Source organism: Oratosquilla oratoria, chromosome 34 (assembly GCF_046742065.1).
Source record: "Oratosquilla oratoria isolate Oo_2021 chromosome 34, ASM4674206v1, whole genome shotgun sequence".
In the NCBI taxonomy this organism is placed as follows: Eukaryota; Metazoa; Arthropoda; class Malacostraca; order Stomatopoda; family Squillidae; genus Oratosquilla; species Oratosquilla oratoria.
In genome coordinates, this window is record NC_134810.1 from 31,402,469 (window position 1) to 31,422,637 (window position 20,169).

The 20,169-nt window shown below is 40.0% G+C and overlaps 1 protein-coding gene across 3 annotated transcripts in view; it reads left to right on the forward strand.

The window, feature by feature from the left end:
* Oseg2 (intraflagellar transport protein Oseg2) overlaps positions 1-20,169 on the forward strand; it is a 544,964-nt gene that overhangs the window by 346,432 nt on the left and 178,363 nt on the right. For all 3 annotated transcript variants that reach the window (XM_076173301.1, XM_076173302.1, XM_076173303.1), the window contains one exon: positions 17,609-17,789. In XM_076173301.1, the coding sequence (XP_076029416.1) occupies positions 17,609-17,789 (181 nt within the window). The remainder of the gene's footprint in view (positions 1-17,608; positions 17,790-20,169) is intronic.

Sequence of the window (20,169 nt, forward strand, 5' to 3'; positions counted from 1 at the left end):
AAGTTCAATTATAACATCATACAAATTTGCCTCAGCCAACTTAATTATCGTACACGACATCGTAACTTCGGGAGATTTATGTTAAACGTCTGTCATAAAGCCCGTCGTAACTCCGCGTCGTCGCTAACCGAGTAGGTCGTTAAACGAGGAGTACCTGTATTTACCTAGTATTTCCCTAGTTGTATCTCACGGGAAGTGGAGCTGTGCTTGTGGTGTCCCGCCTTTGTATCTCACAGTGTCTAGTTTGCTCTTAAGTTCGTGTATGGTTTTTGTACATTTTCTTGTCCAGTTTGTTCCAAGTGTCCACCACTCTGTGTGGAAAATTCTTCTTCAGATCTCTTCCATAGCTATGTTTTTTTAGTTTCTTTCCTTGTCCTCTTGTGTTTCTCTTGTCCCAATTTAACAAGTCCTCTCTATTGAGTATTTCTGTGCCCTTCATGATTCTATAGATGGTCAGTAGGTAGCCTCTTTCTCTTCTTTGCTTCAAAGTCAGCACTCCAATTTAGCCAGTCTCTCTTTATATGACAAGTTTGAAAGTGGAGCCATTTTTGTGGTTGCTCTCTGTATTCTTTAATTTATTTTTGTCCTTTTTGGTACTGAGTGACCATTATGTCATTGCATATTCCAGTCTGGGCCTTATTAATGTCACTTATATTTTTTTAATAATTTCTTCATCTGAATAGGTAAATGCCACTTTTATTGATTTTAGCAAGCTATAGGATTCTCCAACAATTTTGTTTATTTATCGGGACAAGTTGTTTGAGATAATTACTCCCAGATCTTTTTCAGATCCCACTTTCTTTACCTCCTTAGTTCCAATTTTATTGTCCTGATATTCTATTTTTACTTTTTCCAAACTCCATTGTGCTACACTTCTTAATATTAAAGTCCACTTCCCATTTCTGACTCCCTGTAGTGATTCCCAATCCGTTTTGGTTTTTACTTTCCTCAACAATTTGGTATTTCTAGGATATCTTGGGCCCTGCAGGCAGCAAGCCTGAGGTAATGCACTGTAGGTGGTTGGCCTTGGACACCAATAAAGACAGTACCCACAGTTGTTTATCACTCGCCTGTCACATATGGCACAGTGACAGCCCTATGGATCTACCCATTCACCATGACTGGTCGTCGCCCCTGTCTACCAACTCAGACCCCACAGTCCAGCCGTCAGTCCCCATAAGCAGCTACAGCCTTGGAACAGGCCCATCAGCTACTATTAGCACAGACTGAAGCCATCAAAGCCATGCAGCGACAGGTGGCGATGAGACCTGACCACAGTTCTGCAGCCCCTGAGAAATGTGACCTGGGCACATCCTCGACAACATTCCGCACCTGGAGGCGCGCTATGGAGTACTGGTTAGATCTCAATAGCTTTACAACAGTCGAAGCAGTCCTGCACATTCTCCTTCTCTGCACCCCGACCCTGCAATGCTCCTTGGATTCCAAGTACACCACACAGCATTGGGAGGCCCTCCATCAATGATGCTCTGGATGCTGTAAGTCGCATGGCCTTCCAGGTGACCAATCAGGCAGCAGATTGGTGCAAGATCTTTTTAGCCATACAGGAACCCAGTGAGTCCATCTATGACTACTTTATGCATTCAATACAGTGTGCCGAAGATTGTGAATTCAAGTGCCTGGAATGCAAGTGCAGCTTGTCTGAGTACATGCTCCTCTGGAAGCTGGTGTGTGGTTTACAGTGTAGTGCTGAAGGAGGAGGTGTTTCGTCAGTGTGAATCCTTTAGTGTTGTGGATTCGTTATGCAAATTCTGTGTCACTTTCGAGGCAGCACAGAAAGATGCCTGCCACAGTGCCTTGGGCGGGAATTTCGGAAGGGAAACCCTCGATGTGGCAGCCAGGGTGGCTTCGCTGACAGATGCCCAAACAAAAGTCTCCCCTTTGGCCACCAGGGCTCGCCACCAACTGGCTGCCAAACAGCACCCAGCCCACTTGCCACAGCCAAACCTGAAACACTTTGGCAACTGCAGTCTGAAGCACAAGCTCGAGAGTGGGCTGTGTCCCATGGAGACACTGGCGTGCCACAGCTGTGGCAAACTCGGACACATGCAAAATATGTGTAGAAGTAAAGGCAGACTCACAGCAGGGGCAGCAGCTGATGGGCTGGAGACATCTGGCATTGTCATCGCAGTGGCAGGTGTGGCCCAGAGTCAGCCACAGATCTAGGTGACCGTCAGCTGCTCTCAAGGAGGTACGAAGTCGACTGAAAACCAGGCCATACCTGGTCCGGGGCTACTGTCCGCTCTGGGTGTTAAGACAATATCACTAACACACTGAGGAAGCCTGTGAGATGTGGCGAACATCAACTTACAACCCCTGGGCTCCTTAACCTGTCACCTACAGTATGACAAGTCTACAACACAGGAGGTGTTTGCTATGAAGACAGCTGCGCAGTGCTATATATAATTGGAGTGTTGCAAGGAGCTGGGGTTGGTGCATGACAATTTTCCTCATCATACAGTACGGTCGCCGCGGGAGCAGCAGTCACTGACATTGACAATACTGCCACACAATCAGCTGACACCGTACCGCCTCTCCCGCTCTCACTCCCGTTTCCCCCCCTGGAGGAAAACGTACCTCGACTGGAGGCATGGCTCCTTTGTCACTTCTCAGGATCCACATTCAACACAACCAGGAGCCCGCCCAGTGATGGCTGGCGAGCCACACACCATCTACCTGCTACCAGATGCCAAGTCCTACACATGTCACACATCAGTCACCATACCTAGACACTGGGAGGCGGTCAAGAAACAGTTGGATGTCAATGTCAGGATGGGAATACTAGAACCAGTGCTGGTGGGAGAGGCTACGGAATGGTGTGCAAGAATGGTGGTTGTTGCTAAGAAGTCCAGTAAGCCCAGGCACACCATCGACTACCAGAAGCTCAACACCGCCTGCAGAAGAGAGACCCACCACACCCCAACACCATTTGACATGGTGTCTGGGATCCCACGCTATACCTACAAGACCATCGCAGATACACATTGGGGGTTCTACCAAGTCAAGCTACATGAAGCCAGCAAGAAACTCACTACATTCATCACGCATTGGGGCTGGTACAGGTACTGCAGGACTCCAATGGGTCACTCTGCCACCCCCGATGCTCACACCAGACAGTTCGACGGTGTCATCGGCGGGATCCAATGGAAGCTGAAATTCTTCGATGACATGCTGCTGTTCGATGCCAGTGTGGAAGACGCTTTCTGGCACATCTACGATTTCCTCGAGACATGCGCTGCGAAAGGAGTGACCCTGAAGCCTGAGAAATTCAAGTTTGGGAGGAGAGAAGTGGACTTAATGGGGTTTCATGTTGAATGGGACGGTTATAAGCCCACAGAAGAAAGGCTGGCTGCCATTAGAAACTTCAACATGCCTGCAAAGCCGTCTGACTGACATCCACTCCTGGCACGGATTTGTCAACCAGCTGGTACCCTTTCTTGCCACTGCACCAGTCATGGAGATGTTCCATGAGCTGCTATGGAAACCTCAAGGCAGGAAGGTGTATTGGGGTAGTAATCTGCAAGAGACATTCCAACAAGCAAAGGATGTCAGCTGTAGCCTCGCTAAGGAGGTTCTAACCTTTTACAAGGACAAACCCATGGCAGTCATCACTGTTTGGAGTAGGGCAGGCATTGGCTTTGTGGTGCTGCAGCAACATTGCCTCTGCCCAATGAAAGAGAGTCCAATTTGCTGTAAGAGTGGGTGGCGCCTCGCACTATGTGGCAGTCGTCACCTTACACCTGCTGAGGCAGGATACGTGCTGGTGGAGGGCGAGGCACTAATAGTCGCTTGATGCCTCTGCAAAGCTCGTCTGTTCCTGCTGGGATGCCCCAACCTCCTGATCATCACTGACCACTGCCTACTAGTCAAGTTATTGGGGGAAAGAGCACTGAAAGACATTGTGAACCTGAGGTTGTTCTCCTTGAAGGTAAAAACCCTCCCCTACAGATTCCAAATCAAGTACCTCCCTGGGAAGCGCAACTGTGGAACGGATTTCCCGTCTCGCTACCCTGCACTCTGTGTGCCACCAGAAACCAGGGATGAAGAGGATGCCAGCGACATGGAGGCTGCTGTGGTGGCAGCAACGGTCGCCACGCTTGACAGCAGTGACTCCATCGTGCTCAACAATGCATCAGTGGTGCAGGCAGCTGCAGACGATCCAGACTATCAGCTACTCCTTGCCAAGGCGACAGCAGGCGATTGGCACCCGCACTGAGCACACAAGTTAACCTGCCTTCCTCAGTACTAAGTCTAGGACATGCTGGCAGTGTCACAAGGAATAGTGACATACACATATGACCAAGGGTCGATTCGATTGGTGATCCCAGAAGCCCTCCAATGACGCATAGCAACCAATTTCCACACTGGTCACCAAGGCCTAGACGGGATGTTACGACGGGCGAGGCAGTCAGTGTATTAGCCTGGCATGGAAGGCGACCTGCAACAGCATAGAGATGCCTGCACCACCTGTAATACTCACTTGCCATCACAAGCTGCCAAACCCTTTACCATAATGCCCACGCCTGAATATCCATTTCAATACACTTTGGCAGACTTGTTCTAACTTGAAGGGCAAATACACATGGCATATGCTGACAGGCTTACTGGGTGGTTGGAATTAGCACATTTCCCCAATGGGGTTCACGTCCAACAAGTTAATGTTAGTGTTCTGGCAGTACTTAAGAGGAGGGGGGCGCACAAGTCGGTCTCTGCTGACGGAGAGACAAACCTGACCAGTGAAGAAACGTGTGTCCTCTTCAGGAAGTGGGGAGTAGAGAGGCGGATCGCATCCACACACTTTCCACAGTCGAACGGCAGAGTGGAAACAGCTGTGAAGTCTGCCAAGAGACTGCTCCGAGATATCACGGCCCCAGGGGCAGCCTCAACATGGATAAGGTATCAATAGCCCTGTTACAGTACCACAACACACCTCTGTGCAGGGTGGACAAGTCGCCAGCACAGCTGACCATGGGCAGGCAGCTACAAAACAGTGTACCATTACATCAACAACATTACAAGGCAGACATGCACTGGCAACAAACGCTACATGCAAGAGAGTGTGAGGTGGAAAGGCAACAGGAGACCTGAATTGCCAAACAAGGAACATCCAAGACTCTTCCCACACTAGCAATTGGCATTCAAGTGTGGATACAGAACTAGGCTAATAAGCTATGGGGCAGGCGAGGTGTGATTACTGAGGCTCTACTGTTCTGCCAATACTCAATTAAATTGGATGGCAGTGGGCGCATCACCCTATCCAACCGCTGATATCTGCATCCTGTTGCCAGTAATACATTGCAGGAACTGACCTCACTGCCACTCATAACACAGACAGGCCTGGCCTGCCATCCTCAGAGAGTCATGAAGTGGCCTGGATGGGTAGGAGATTATGTAAAAGATGACTGCAACTAGAGTGTGTGTGTTTGTTGTGTGCATTTATTTACCTAGTTGTATTTTACGGGAAAGGGAGCTATGTTCATGGTGTCCCGTCTTCATATCTCTTTTTATCTAGATTGTTTTTAAATTTGTGTATCGTTTTTGCACACACCACATTTTCATCTAACTTGTTCCAAACGTCTATTACCCTGTGGGGAAAGCTGTTCTTTTTCAGGTCTCTTTTATAACTGTCTTTCTTGATTTTCTTTCCATGTCCTCTTGTATCTCTACTATCCCATTTTATTATATCCTCTCTATCAATAGTTTCTATGCCTTTCATGATTCTATAAATAGTTATCAAGTCTCCTCTCTTCTTTGCTCTAATGTCTGTAGCTCAAGTTTTGCTAGTCTCTCTTCATATGATAGTTCTGAGAGTGTTGGTGCCAATTTCGTAATTGCTCTTTGTATTCTTTCAAGTTTTGTTATACATTTTTTTGTACTTGGTGACCACGTCGTCACTGCATACTCCAATCTTGTCACTGCATAACTCCAATCTTGGTCTTATCAAAGTGACTAGTATTTTCTTCACCGTTTCTTTGTCCAGGTATGTAAAAGCCACTTTGATTGTTCTTATTAAATTATAAGTTTCTCAAAAAATGTTATTTATATGTTTCTCAGGGGACATTTTATTCATAATACAGTGAATCCTCATTATAGAGTACATATGCGTTCCTGAAAACCTTACTGCAAATTGAAATTACCGTATACTGAACCCAAGTTTCGACTTATGGCAGATGTACCGTCTCCCTGCTCTTTCCTCTTCAAAATATCTAATTTTGCCTCCAAAACACAAGCGGATACTGTATCTGTGAATTTTTCTTACTGTAAATTGAATCGAGTGTAGTAATGACCAATTTATATGATCCCAATATTCTTTTTTTGCTTCTTCCAAATTCCATTATACTACACTTCTTAATATTGAATTCCATCTCCCACTTCCTACTCCATTCCCATACTTTATTGAGATCACTTTGCAGCGACTCACAATCTTCTACAGTGTTCACTTTTTTCAACAATTTTGCATCGTCCACAAAGAAGCTCATATAACTTTCAATTCCTATATCTGTATCATTAATATATATAGCAAACATTATTGGGGCCAGAACTGTTCTTTGTGGAACTCCACTAATCACTTCATCCCAAATAGTGTTTGTCTCTTATCACCACTCTCATTTTTCTTTCATGCAAGAAGTCTTCCATCCACTTCAGCAGTTTGCCCTGTATTCCTCCTGCAGTTTCTAATTTCTTTAGCAACTTGTTATGTGGCACCTTATCAAAAGCTTTTTTCAGGTCTAGAAATGCACAATCAGCCCATCCATCTCTTTCTTGTATTACATCTATTAGCCTTGAACAGAAACACATTAAGTTTGTGATGCATGATCGTCCTTGTCTAAATCCAAATTGCCTTGGATTTAGTATAGTTTTTTTTTTCCAGATGCCTTACCCATCTAATTTTGATCATTCTTTCACAAATTATAGCTATCGTACTTGTAAGAGAGACCGGTCTATAGTTAGTTGGGTCTTCCTTGTTTCCCCCATTATATATTGGTACTATATTTCCTCTTTTCCAATCTTCTGGAACTTTTCCTTCCTTCAATGAACTGCTTATTAGACTATGTATTTTGTCTGTTAGTTCATTCCTGCATTCTCTCAAAATCCAGTTTGCCATGTCATCTGGTCCATGCGATTTTCAGACATTGAGATTACTTTTCCACTCCTTCTTTATAAATATTTGTCAAAATATTCCATTTCTCCTCTGTTGTTTCCTCCTTGTGTATCTTTTCCCAGTCTGCTTTTTGAAAGAATTCTCTTATTTTATCGAAATTTGTTTTTCCATACATCATTCTTCCCTTTCTATATTGTTCATTTTTTTCCATATATTTTTCCTCATTTAGTTCCAGTTCAACCAATATGTGGTCACTTTTACTTATTGGTGTCTTATATTCAACCTTATCCACTATTTTGGGTTCTGATGTGATTATTAGGTCCAGTCTCGATGGTTCTTCCTCATTTCTATGCCCAGTATTCTCTTTTATCCATTCCATCATTGTATGTTCTATAATCATATCAAGTAGTACATTTCCCCATAGGTCGTCTCCACCTTTCACTGTCATCTCTTCCCAGCAGATTTTTTTTTTTTACAATTAAAGTCACCATTATAACTATTCTTCCTCCATCTTCCATTATCTTATTTAGTGTTATCCTTGTGTCTTCTAACATATTTTTGTGTTCTCTCTCTTCCCATGAGGCCATTTTAGGAGGCACATAATTTACTACAAACTTCTTGCTCTTCCCATCCCTTTCCTCCATTTCCATCATAATCATCTCTACTCTATTCTTTCTATATGTGACATTCCTAACATTTATATCCTTCTTAGTCAGGAACATAACTCCACCCCTTGTTTTACCTCTCTGTTTCTAATCCAATAATTATATGCACCATGTCCTACACTGTTGGGTGGTAGTGGACCTTTCAATTTTGTCTCTACAATTCCCATTATGCCAATCTTTTTTCCCTCAGGTAATCATTCAGTTCATTCAAGCCTGTTATTAAACCGTCTATGTTTTCTTTTACTTTCATCATGTTTTCTGTTACCTTTCTGTTTTTCTCTGCTATGAACCATTCCTGACTTTCATATCCACTATCCAATAGAATTTCTCTTTTTCTGACTGTTCTTTTCTCGTTTTTTTTTCTTTAGCTTCTAGTCTTTTTGTTTTCTCCTGCTCTCTTTCCTCTTTATTCATTTCTCTTTTTATCCATACTTGTTTATATTGATCCTTGTCTGCTAGTTTCCCTGTTTTTGCTAAGATATTCTCTGCTGTCGTTTGTGACCTGAATTTGATCTTAATTGGTCTGGTCTTATCTGTATTATATTTCCCTAGTCTATATATTTCTATTTCTTTCCCTGTTTCTTGTTCATCCTCTTGAACTACTTCTAATATCTTGTTTACCTTTTCCTTTTCCTCTTTTACTCTTGTGGTTCTATTTGGATTATACTTCTCTTCCATCCCTAATATAATTATGCATGTCTTTTTGTCCGCTAAGTCTCTTACTATATTCTCCTTCTCTCTCATCACTTTAATAACTGTGTCCTTAGTTTGTTCTTTCATCTGTTGTTTCATTATATCTTTAAATACAACTTTGTTGTTCTTTTGGACTTTTCTCCAACCCTGTGCTTCTTTTGCTGTGGACTCTTTTTTCTCTCTATTATTCTTCTTTAATTTCTCATTCTCATCTTTTACTTCTTTTAACTGTCTTTTTAATTCCTCTATTTCTTTATTTAGGTTTTGATTCTCCTTCTTTAGTTCTTCCAGTTTATCAACTCTTTGGGTAACTAACTTTAATTGGTCAAATCAAACCTCCCATTCTTCGTTCATGTTTTTTTAGTTTCTCCTCTAGATTTACCAGTGGGGGGAGGGTGTCACCTCCTCCCTCATTAAATCCATAAAAGCAGTTATCTTCTCTTTCCATTGAGCCGCTATTTTCTATATTTATGCTTTTGACATCATCTCTGCTTCCTTGTTGTTCCTCGTCAGTGTGTTCTGCCCCCCATTTTTTTATATCCCACCTAACATCTGGGGACTGTTTGTCCCCTTCCGCATTTCCTTCCATTTTCCTCAGTAATCACTCTCTCCTTTTCCTTCACCTTCCCACTACACCATGAACTTTCCCCTTCCCTATTAATACAACAAAGGTACTCCCTCGTCGTTGAGATCCACAAAAATTGCCCTTCTTTTCCAGAGTTCCAAACTTTGCCGTGAATCTGATGTACATATGTGTGTGTGTGCACAGAAGTGCCCTATGTATTTATTTTGTTTTCCCCGTCCCCTCATGGAGTTGGCATTTCTCAATTATGCTTGTGTCAAAGTACTCTCGTGTACTTGTGCAAAATCACTGTAATTTTCGTTTGATATACTGCATGAACGTAAATGGTAAATGCAAGGGTGGTGGGTCAGGGATTGGAGATGGTTAAAGAAAATGGAGAAAAGTGGGAGGTGAGCCAGCTGTTGTTTGCGGACAACACTGCGCTTGTGGTAGGATCGGAGGAGGGATTGAGGAAGTTGGTGACAGAGCTTGGGAGAGTGTGTGATAGAAGAAAGCTGAAGATAAATGTGGGTAAAAGTAAGGTGATGAGATGTACAAGGGGTGAAATTGGCAGCAGACTGGAAGTGAGCATTAAGGGAGAGCAACTAGAGGAAGTGGATAGTTTTAGATACTTGGGTACAAATGTGTCAGGAAAAGGTGGAGTGAAGGTGGAGGTAGAATGTAGGTTGAGAGAAGCAATTAAATGCCTTGGTGGATTAAAAAGTGTAATGAGGAATAGACATTTGGGAATGGATGCCAAGAGGAGACTGTATGAAGGAGTGATTGTGCTGGCAGCACTGTATGGGGCAGAAACATGGAACATAAGAGAGGAATAGAGAAGGAGTTTGAATGTGTTTGAGATGAGGTGTCTGAGAAGTATGATGGGGGTTACTAGGCTAGATAGAGTGAGAAATGAGGAGGTGAGGAGGAGGATAGCAGTGGAAAGGGAGTTGGAAGATAGGGTTGATGAAAGAGTATTAGGATTGTTTGGACACATGGAAAGAATGAGTGAAGAACGACTAGTAAAAGAGGTATGGAAGGCAGATGTGGAGGGAGTGAACATGAGGGGACGTCCTAGGATGAGGTGGATGGATGGGGTGAAGGGGGCTTTGGGGAAGAGGGGAATGTCTGTTGAGGAAGGATGGGAGAGGACAGAAGACAGGGGTGAATGGAAAATGGTTGTATATGGATGATGCTGTGATGCATGAGATGGAATGGGCAGGGGGATGGGGGTGAGGTAGTATGTGTGAGCAAAATTTGACGCAGCCCGAAGGGATTTCTCCCCGTCTTCTCCTTTTATGCAATGGGGGGACGGAGGAGGGTATTGCCGATTTAATGAAGCGGCCTTGCTGTGGATGTGCTGTGTCTTATGACACTGCTTCTGACCCAGGGCAGTGGACAAGGTGCAGGGATGACCCGTCATCCAGGAGGTGCTAAGATAAGAGGTGGAGGGGTGTGGATTGTATTCAGGGATGGAATGGGTGGGAATGATTTTATGTCTTTCCCTTTTTGACTACCTCCCTTGTAAGGGGGAAAAAGCCTTATGTATGTATGAATGTAGTGTATTAATATCTTGAGGATGGGGATGCAGGATATGTTGGGCCCCACAGGCAGCAAGCCCAAGGTAACGCACTGTAGGTGGTTGGCCTTGGGCACCAATAAAGACAGTAACCACAGTTGTGTATCACTCACCTATCACATAGCATTGTAAAGAAACTCATATAACATTCCACATCATCCATGTCATTCACATAAATAGCAAACATTATTGGAGCCAATGCTGATCCTTGGGGAACTCCACTAATCACCTTCCAACCTGAATATTTTTCTCTGAGTACTACTCTTATCTTTCTACCATTCAGGACATCCTCCATCCAGTTTAGTAGGTTGCCTTGTATCCATCCTATGTTTTCCGATTTTTTGAATATTTTTTTGTGTGGTAGCTTGTCGAAGGCTTTTTGTAAGTCCAAGAAAACACAATTAGTCCATCCATCCCTTTCTTGTATTATATCTATTAGTCTTGAGTAAAAACAGAGTAAATTTGTGGTACATGATCTTCCTTGTCTGAACCCAAATTGTCCTGGGTTTATTATATTATTTTTGTCCAGGTGTTTTACCCATCTATTCTTGATAATTTTCTCACAGATTTTGGCTACAGTGCTTGTTAGTGAGACCAGTCTGTAATTATTGGTTCTTCCTTGTTTCCTCCTTTATATATTGGTACAATGTTGCATTTTTCCAGTCTTTTGGTATTTTTCCTTCTTTAGTGAGCAACTTATTATGTTTTATATTTTGTCCATTAGTTCTTCTTTGTATTCTTTTAGTATCCAGTTTGCAATTCCATCTGGGCTGTGAGATTTCCTAACATCAAGGTTTGTTAATTGATCCATTATTTCTTTTTGTGTTATTATTTCGCTCATGGAGGGGGAGATCACACTTCGCTTTCTTTGTCCCAATACTGTACCTTCTCTCTAGTGAAAACTGATTTGAAGTGATTATGCATGACTTTGGGCATTTCTAGATCTTCTGTGTATTCTGTATTTCCTTGACATAGTTTCACCATTTCCTGTTTATTTTCAAGTTTACCATTCACATATTTATAGAATAGTTTGGGTTGCCCTTTGCATTTTTCTATAATGTCTTTTTAATAGTTCCTTTTCCTCTATTTGCACTTTTACATACTCATTTCTATAGTTATATATATTTGCCATTTTCCATTTTTTTTATCTTTTCTCCATCTTTTCCAAGCTTTGTCTTTTCTATCTTTCGCCTCACTGCACCTTTTGTTGAACCAGCATTTAATGTACACCCTCTCTTATTTCTGTCTTGGTATATAGCTATTCACTCCATTATAGATATCCATCAAGATCTCCCCTTTCTCCTCTACTTTTGTCTCTTCAATGTAGAATCTTTCCCAATTTGCATAATGAAAGAATTTATTTAGTTTTCCAAAGTCTGTTTTGTTGTACATCATTCTTCCTTTTCTTTAATTTTCATTTCTCTCCATATGTGTTTCTTCTTTTAGTTCAGTCTCTGTAAGTACATAAGAACATAAGAATAAAGGAGACTGCAAAAGACCATAAGGCCTACACTAGGCAGCTCCGTATCCATCACCACCTGTCATCCCCATCCATAAAGTTGTCTAATCGTTTTTTAAAACAACTGATAGTTTCAGCGCTTACTACATGGCTACTAAGTTTATTCCATTCATCGACCACCCTATTAGTAAACCAATTCTTGCCTATTTCCTTCTTAAATCTAAATTTGTCCAGTTTATACCCATTACTGCGAGTCCTGCCCTGTTGTTTTATTATGATGACCTTGTTTGCATCACCCTTGTTATAGCCTTTGATCCACTTGAACACTTCTATTAGATCACCCCGCACTCTGCGTCTTTCCAGAGAGTGTAAGTTTAGGTGTTTAAGCCTTTCTTCGTAAGGCAAATTTCCGAGTCCTTGTATCATTGTGGTCATTCTTCTCTGTACTGATTCTAGTGAATTTATGTCCATTCTGTAGGACGGAGACCAAAACTGTACCGCATAGTCAAGGATGGGTCTAACTATCGCTAGATAGAGTTTAATGATTACCTCTGCACTTCTATTCGTTACCATCCTAGCAGTGAAGCCTAATGCTCTGTTAGCTTTATTTCTGGCGCTAATGCACTGCTTCCTGGTTTTAAGGTCCAGACTCACCAGAACTCCCAAGTCCCTCTCGCACTCAGATTTTTCTAAAAACGTGTTATCTAGGATGTATCTATTTTCGGGGTTGTGTAGCCCTACGTTTAACACGCTACACTTAGAGATATTGAAGTTCATTTGCCATTTCACCGACCATGTTAACAGTTTATTAAGATCATCCTGCAGAATCTGGGCGTCGTCTCCTGACCTAATTAGGCGTCCTATTTTAAGTATATGGTCACTCTTTTCAAATGGTGTTTTGTATTCAATTTTGTTCACAATTTCAGGTTCTGTTGTAAATATTAAATCTAGTCTCGATGGTTCTTCATTACTTCTGTATCTGGTGTTTTCATTGACCCATTGTGTCATTGTATATTCCATGGTCATATCCAGTAATACAGATCCTCTCCGCCCTTCACTATCATTTCCTCCCAACAAATGTCTGCAGTTAAAATCCCCCATAATTACCAGGTTACCACCATCTTTTAGAATCTCATTTAATGAATGCCTTGTATCCTCTAACATTTTCGAATGCTCATTCTCTTTCCAAGCGCTCGTTTTTGGGGGCAGATACATTACTATCAACTTTTATCATGATCATTTCTACATTGTTCTTACCTTCAGTAATCTCTATCACATTCAGATTTTTCTTGGCCAAGAACATGATTCCTCCTTCCTGTTTCTCATTTCTGTTTTTAATTCAATAATTGTATAGCCTGTGTCCAATATTGTTGGGTGGTATTGGACCCCTTAATTTTGTCTCCACAATTCCCATTATGTCTGGTTTTTCTTCTGTCATTTAGTTCATTTAGTCCTTAAATTAATCCATCAATATTAGTATAGGCCACTTTAAATTGGTTTCTTTCTCCATCTTTCTGTTTTTATTTTGCCCACTCTGATATACCATTTTCTCAGCCTCATGTCGATTACCCTCCAATAGTATTCCTTGCTTTCAGTCTCTGTTCTCTTCATGTTTTTTTCCTTAGCTTCATGTTTTAGTGTTTTCTCTTTTTTCTAATTCCTCAACACTCATTTCTTTTTTTTATCCATATCAAGTAGTTTGTGGGTAGAATTAACCCAAGCAAATGGACAAAAAATGAATGTAGGTGTAATATATAGGCCAAAAACATTATCATTAGCAGACAACAAAATGTTGTTTCAAGAACTGTCTAGTTTCTTATTGATAATGGGTGATTTCAATTTTACTAACATTGAATGACCTTTGAACATGGCCATACAGGTAATTGCTTGATAGATTTTCTTGGTGACAATTACTTAGTTCAGCATGTAAAAGAGCCCTCAAGACATGGAAATTTTCTTGATCTATTGATTACTAGCCGCCAAAGCATGATAACCAATGTAGAAGTTGGTGAAACTATTGCAAGTAGTGATCACAACTTAGATTCAAACTGCTAAAAAATACCCAATTTTAGTAAAGCTCTCATAGGACTATGTCGGGAGCCTCAGTTTACAGATTGAGAGGCAAAATTAAGCGAAGGACTTATAGATCAGATGTGGGAAATATTTCAAAATATGCTTACTAAGATGATTCATACTTACATCCTGTTTAAGAACAGATGTCCCTCAAATCAGGCTCCCCCAAAATGGCTTGACAAAGAAACTGAAAAAAGTGTTGCTAAAAAGAGACAGGTCTATAAGAAATACAAGCACTCAGGTGCACCTAATGACTATCAAAGTTATGTAATAATAAAGAGAGATTTTAAAAAGAAAAAATGAAAACAACAATACAAAATGAATATCACTGAAAAATCCAAAGAGAATCCCAACGAATTCTTTAGTTAAATTAGAGATAAAAAGGTTATTAGAAATCACATTGGCCCACTATTATCTGCTGACAGTCAATTGAGTATTCAAGTGAAGGAATGTGTGATATTTTAAACAATTATTTTAGCTCAGTATTCATAAATGAAACACCTCAAAGTGAACTCCATACTGAAAACTGTGAAAAGTCTTGGGCAAACTTACTCACTATGGTAAATATAACAAAAGAACAGATTAAAAGTTGTATAGAAAAAATCAATGTTAATAAAACATGAGGGCCTGACGGTTGGCATCCAAGAATCTTAAAGGAAATGAAAAATGAGATTGTTGTTCCATTGGAAATTATTTTCAAGAAATCCATCATATCCAGAGATGTCCAAAGAGAATGGAAGCTAGCTAACATTACAGTACTCCCATATTAAAAAAAAAAAAGTGAGCAAAAGAAACCAAATAACTACAGGCTTACAAACTTGACTTAAGTCATAGGAAAAATTATGGAAACTATCATCCGAGGTGCAATCGAATATCATTTAGAATGTAAATGTTTGATAAATAATAGCCAGCATGGATTCAGATGGAAATGTTCTTGCATGACTAACATACTCGAATTCTACAACACAGTCATCTCAAATTATGACAAAAGAAACAATATACTGTAGATTTAATATATCTAGACTTTACAAAAGCTTTTGATACTGTCCCACACCACAAAAGACTACTTACTAAATTAGCTTCACACAGAATAAGTGGTAGTCTTTTAAGTTGGACTAGTAATTGGTTGAATGATTGAAAACAGAGAGTTGTTCTTAGTGGCAAAACTTCTAGATGAAAAAATGTTAGAAGTGGAGTTCCTCAGGGTTGTTCCGTTCTTGGACCACTTCTGTTCATAGTATATATAAATGATATACACCACAGACTGAAATCTATTGTCTCCAAATTTGCTGATGATACAAAACTGTGCGGAATGGCAAATTATCACTTAAACCAATTAGATATTCATGAAGATTTAGATAAAATACAGCAATGGTCTGAAAAGTGGCTAATGAAATTTAACACAAGTAAATGCAAGGTTATGCAATCAATCAATCAATCAATCAATCAATCAAATCAGCCATCCTGAGTCCACTGCTGAACAAAGGCCTCCTTCATAGCATTCCATGATTCACACGACTTTTGTAGATTACGAGAAGGCCTTTGATTCAGTAGAACAAATAGCAATACTAAACTCGCTACGCAAATGGGGTACAGACGAACAGATCGTGAGAGTTTTAGAAGAGATTTATTCGAAAGGTGCCGTTGTGGTTCAACTTCATAAAGATGCAGAAGGGATCAAGATCGAGAGGGGAGTGCGGCAAGGACATGCAATTTCGCCCAAACTATTTGCAGCTTGTTTGGAAGATATTTTCAGAGGGTTGGGTTGGGAAGGGAAAGGTTTGAGGATTGATGGTGAATATTTGAACCACCTGGGATTTGCAGATGACATCATTCTTGTTTCGGAAAGAGCAGACGACTTGCAAGATGTGCTGAGCGATCTGGGCAGGGAAAGTGTCAAAGTAGGTTTAAGAATGAATGAGAGTGGGACCAAAGTGGTTCAACACGAAAGTTCGAAGTGGGGAGATTGTAATTGATGATGAGAGTCTTGAGGAGGTTGAAGGTTATGCACTTAGGTAAAAATAACAGTAAGTACAATTACAAGTTATTTGGAAATTCATTCATAAAGTGGATAGTGAAAAGGATCTTGGCATAATTATCAGTAATGATCTCAAATCATCTAAACAATGTATTTCAGCGTTTGAGAAAGCAAATAAGAGTCTAGAGCTGATTGTGCAATCTTTTGATTTCAAAAGTCCATCACTCATTAACAAGCTATATAAATCATTAGTTTGTCCATATTTGGAATATACTGTTTCCATATGGTCACTGAATCTCATTAAAGACATTGACAGATTGGAAAAAGTATAACAGCAAGCCACAAAATTGATTCCAAATATCAAAAATAAATCATATGAAAATTGACTAAAACATATGAATCTGTTTTCCCTAAAAAAGTGTAGACTCAGAGGTGACTTGATACTGGTCTTTAAGATTCTAAAGGGAATTGACAACATCAAAAATGACAAAATTTTCACACTGAATGAGAATCTGACAAGAAATAATGGTCTCAAACTATCAGGAAATAGATTTAATTTGGAAGTGGGTAGAAACAACTTTGCCAATCATGTAGTTAATGAATGGAATAAACTTCATGCAAAGGCAGTGCAATGTAGTTCAGTTTGAAGCTTTAAGATTCATTTAAATAAACACCTAAGTTAGATGCTGTAATGCCTGCCATTTATTTTATATTATTTATTTGTTTATTATTGTCTGTTTATTATTATTTCTTTGATTACCATTTATCATCATTTACTATTTATCTGTTTATTAATTAACTTTACCTATTTATTTATTTACTTATTTTATTTATTATTATATTATAATTTTTATTTGTTTTTTTATTATTATTTATTTATTTTATTTTATTTTTTTACATCTGACCTAGTTATCAACCAAAAGGTCTCCTGTTGGCATGCTCCTCTTTTGTAATCCTTTGTAATATGTATTTTCCTAGTTGTATGGGAAGGATAGTTATGCTCATAGTGACCCATCTTTGTATCTCGCAACATCTAGTTTGTTCTTAAATTTTTGAATGGTGTTTGCCCACACTAATGTTTTGCCCAATTTGTTCCAGACATCCACCATTGTGTGCAGATTTTTTTTTCATATCTCTTCTATAACTGTCCTTTTTGAGTTTATTTTCATGTCCCCCTTGAATAGGTATGTGTATGACTGTTGCTTATTATATGATATAAATTTACTTCCACTTCTCTGCAGAGCTTACTCCTCTTGAGGGGAAAAGTCTTATGGTACATATATGTATGTTTGTATAGGTATTTATAACTGTTTATTATATAGCATACCTCCACTTCTCTTAGGAGCTTGCATGTGTAGTGAGGTAAGATGTCTTTTATTAGGAATATTTAACCTTTAATTTGTGACCTTATAATAACTTTATTCTCATAAATTTAGATATGTTGATTGTTTAAGAAATAAGTATGTTTCTTTCATGCAGGTATGTTCATGCACAGGACTGGGAGAGTGCACAGAGAGTTGCAGAGGCACATGATCCTGACTCAGTAGGAGATGTATTAGTAGGTCAGGCTAAGGGTGCATTCACAGACAGGGATTATCCACGTGCAGAAGCACTTTTACTCCGAGCTCAGAGACCCGAGCTTGCTGTCAAGTTCTACAGGGTAAGTTGTCCTTGCATGTACATGTATGCATCTTCTTGGACAGAAATAGATGTTCTTGGCATTCATGTTAACTCTGTAGCAGTGTCAGTTTTAGTGATTCATTAGTACTGTAATAGTGTCTCTAAGATTAAAGTTGATGAAATGGTGACATTATATAATAAGAATTATATATTAATTATTTGTGACCCATCACAGCTCTTCCTTGTTTTTGGAAGTTAATTCAGAAAATATATTCAGTTTCAGTTCAAGATTTTATTCAACAAAAGAAAACAAAAAATTTATACAGCTTAGTATAAATAATTTTTTTTTTTTACAATGAGATGAAATAACTTTCAAAGACATGTGACACGACGCCTGCTAACTGCGACCTCATGTGGGAATCAGGGTCACGTGTGGGTATCACATCTTGTGGGGGTCAGGCGGAGTTCTGGTTTCGCGGTGGGGAGAGGTCAGGTCGATTGTTGACGGGACAATAATTGCTCACTGCGTGGATCCGGGTCACATGTCACCGTCACCTGCAAGAACAAGAAAAAAATAGCGGTAGACTTGGGCGGTACATGACAGTTTCTCCATGAATACAATCATGAAATGGACCTAAAATGTTCAATATACTAATACTTATAGATTAATGACTTTTTGAAATATTGTTTGAATGTTAAACATTTTGTTTTGAGTAATTCCTTTTCAAGTTTATTCCATGTGTTAACACCTATAATAGATAAGCACTGACCTTTATTGGTTGTTCTGTATTGAGTTTTAAAGAAGTCATTTGTATGCCTGGTCAGATTGCGAGTTTCATAAGTTGAGTAAAATTTCAATATGTTTTGAGTCATTTGCTTATTGTAGATTTGGTGCATAACAGTGGCAGTTTTGTACTTTATTAAGTCCATGAATTTCAGTAGATTTACTTTTTAAATAAATTATTTGTATGTTCTAGACCACCACCCTGTGGTGGGGGGAAAAGAATACAGACGCTCCTCTACTTACGTTCATTCGTTTTACGTTTTTTCGATTTTAGGTTTGAACTGACTGTAAAAAAAAAAAATTGTAATTTTTTTTTTTTGAGTGAATTTTTTAGTTTAGCGCGCTCTCCTTAGTTCAAACAATACTTGCGCATGACGCTGCGTCCATTGTTTACATGGCACAAACGACAGACTGAACGTGCCGTGCCTCCTCCTCCTCCTCCTCCTCCCCCTCCTCCTCCACCATCTCAATTTATATTGCTTGAATTTAATTTGTTTGAAATTAATGTTATAATTTTACAATGTTTTGTGTATAATTAATGATTTAGGGGTGTTTTATAAGATATGGTAATAGAATTTACGGATGTATAGTACAGTAACAACTTACGTTCATTTTCAACTTACGTTCGGAACGTAACTAAAATGTAAGTTGAGGAGCGTCTGTACTGCCACCAAGTATTTCTACTTGGATTGTAAGAGGTGAGAAAAAAGGGACGGGGATTGGGACCAGGCATCCTTCTCCCTGTAGCCCCACAGGGGACATTCCTTCCAACCAGCACCCTAAGGTTTGGGTCTTTTAATGTGCGTGGATGTGGTACAGATGAGAGTAAAAGGGAAGAGATAGGTAGTATGTTTGTGAGAAGAAAGATGGATGTGTTGGCTTTGAGTGAAAATAAGTTGAGAGGGAAGGGCGAGTGTAAGTTTGTGAGTGTAAGTGGGGGGTTATCAGGAGTGAAAAGAAGGCGAGGGAGGGAAGGGGTGGCTATACTAGTAAGTGAAGAGATAGGTAAACGTATAGTGGAGTGGAAGGAGGTTTCCTCAAGGATAATGTGGATGAAGGTGTAACTGGGAAAGGAGATGTGGGTTTTTGTAAGTGCATATGGGCTTGTTAGTGAGAAGAGTGTAGAAGAAAGGGAGGCCTTTTCGATAGATTTAAATGAATGCATAGAGGGATTAGGGAGAAATGTCAATGCAATAGTACTGGGCGACCTTAATGCTAGGGTAGGAAATGAACCAATAGACGGAGTGGTTGGGAAATGTGGAGTTCCAGGAAAGAATCATAGTGGAGAGTTGATGGTGGTGATGTGTCTAGAAAGAGAGTTGATGATAGCAAATACAGTGTTTCGGAAGAAAGTCGAGCACAAGCACAAGTACAGATGCTTCTCTACTTACGTTCATTCGTTTTACGTTTTTTCGATTTTACGTTTGAACTGACTGTAAAAAAACATTGTAAAAAAAAAATTTTTTTTAGTGAATTTTTTAGTTTAGCGTGCTCTCCGTAGTTCAAACGATACTTGCTCATGACGCTGCGTCCATTGTTTACATTGCACAAACGACAAACTGAACATGCCTTGCCTCCTCCTCCTTCTCCTTCTCCTCCTCCTCCCCCTCCTCCTCCACCATCTCAATTTATGTTG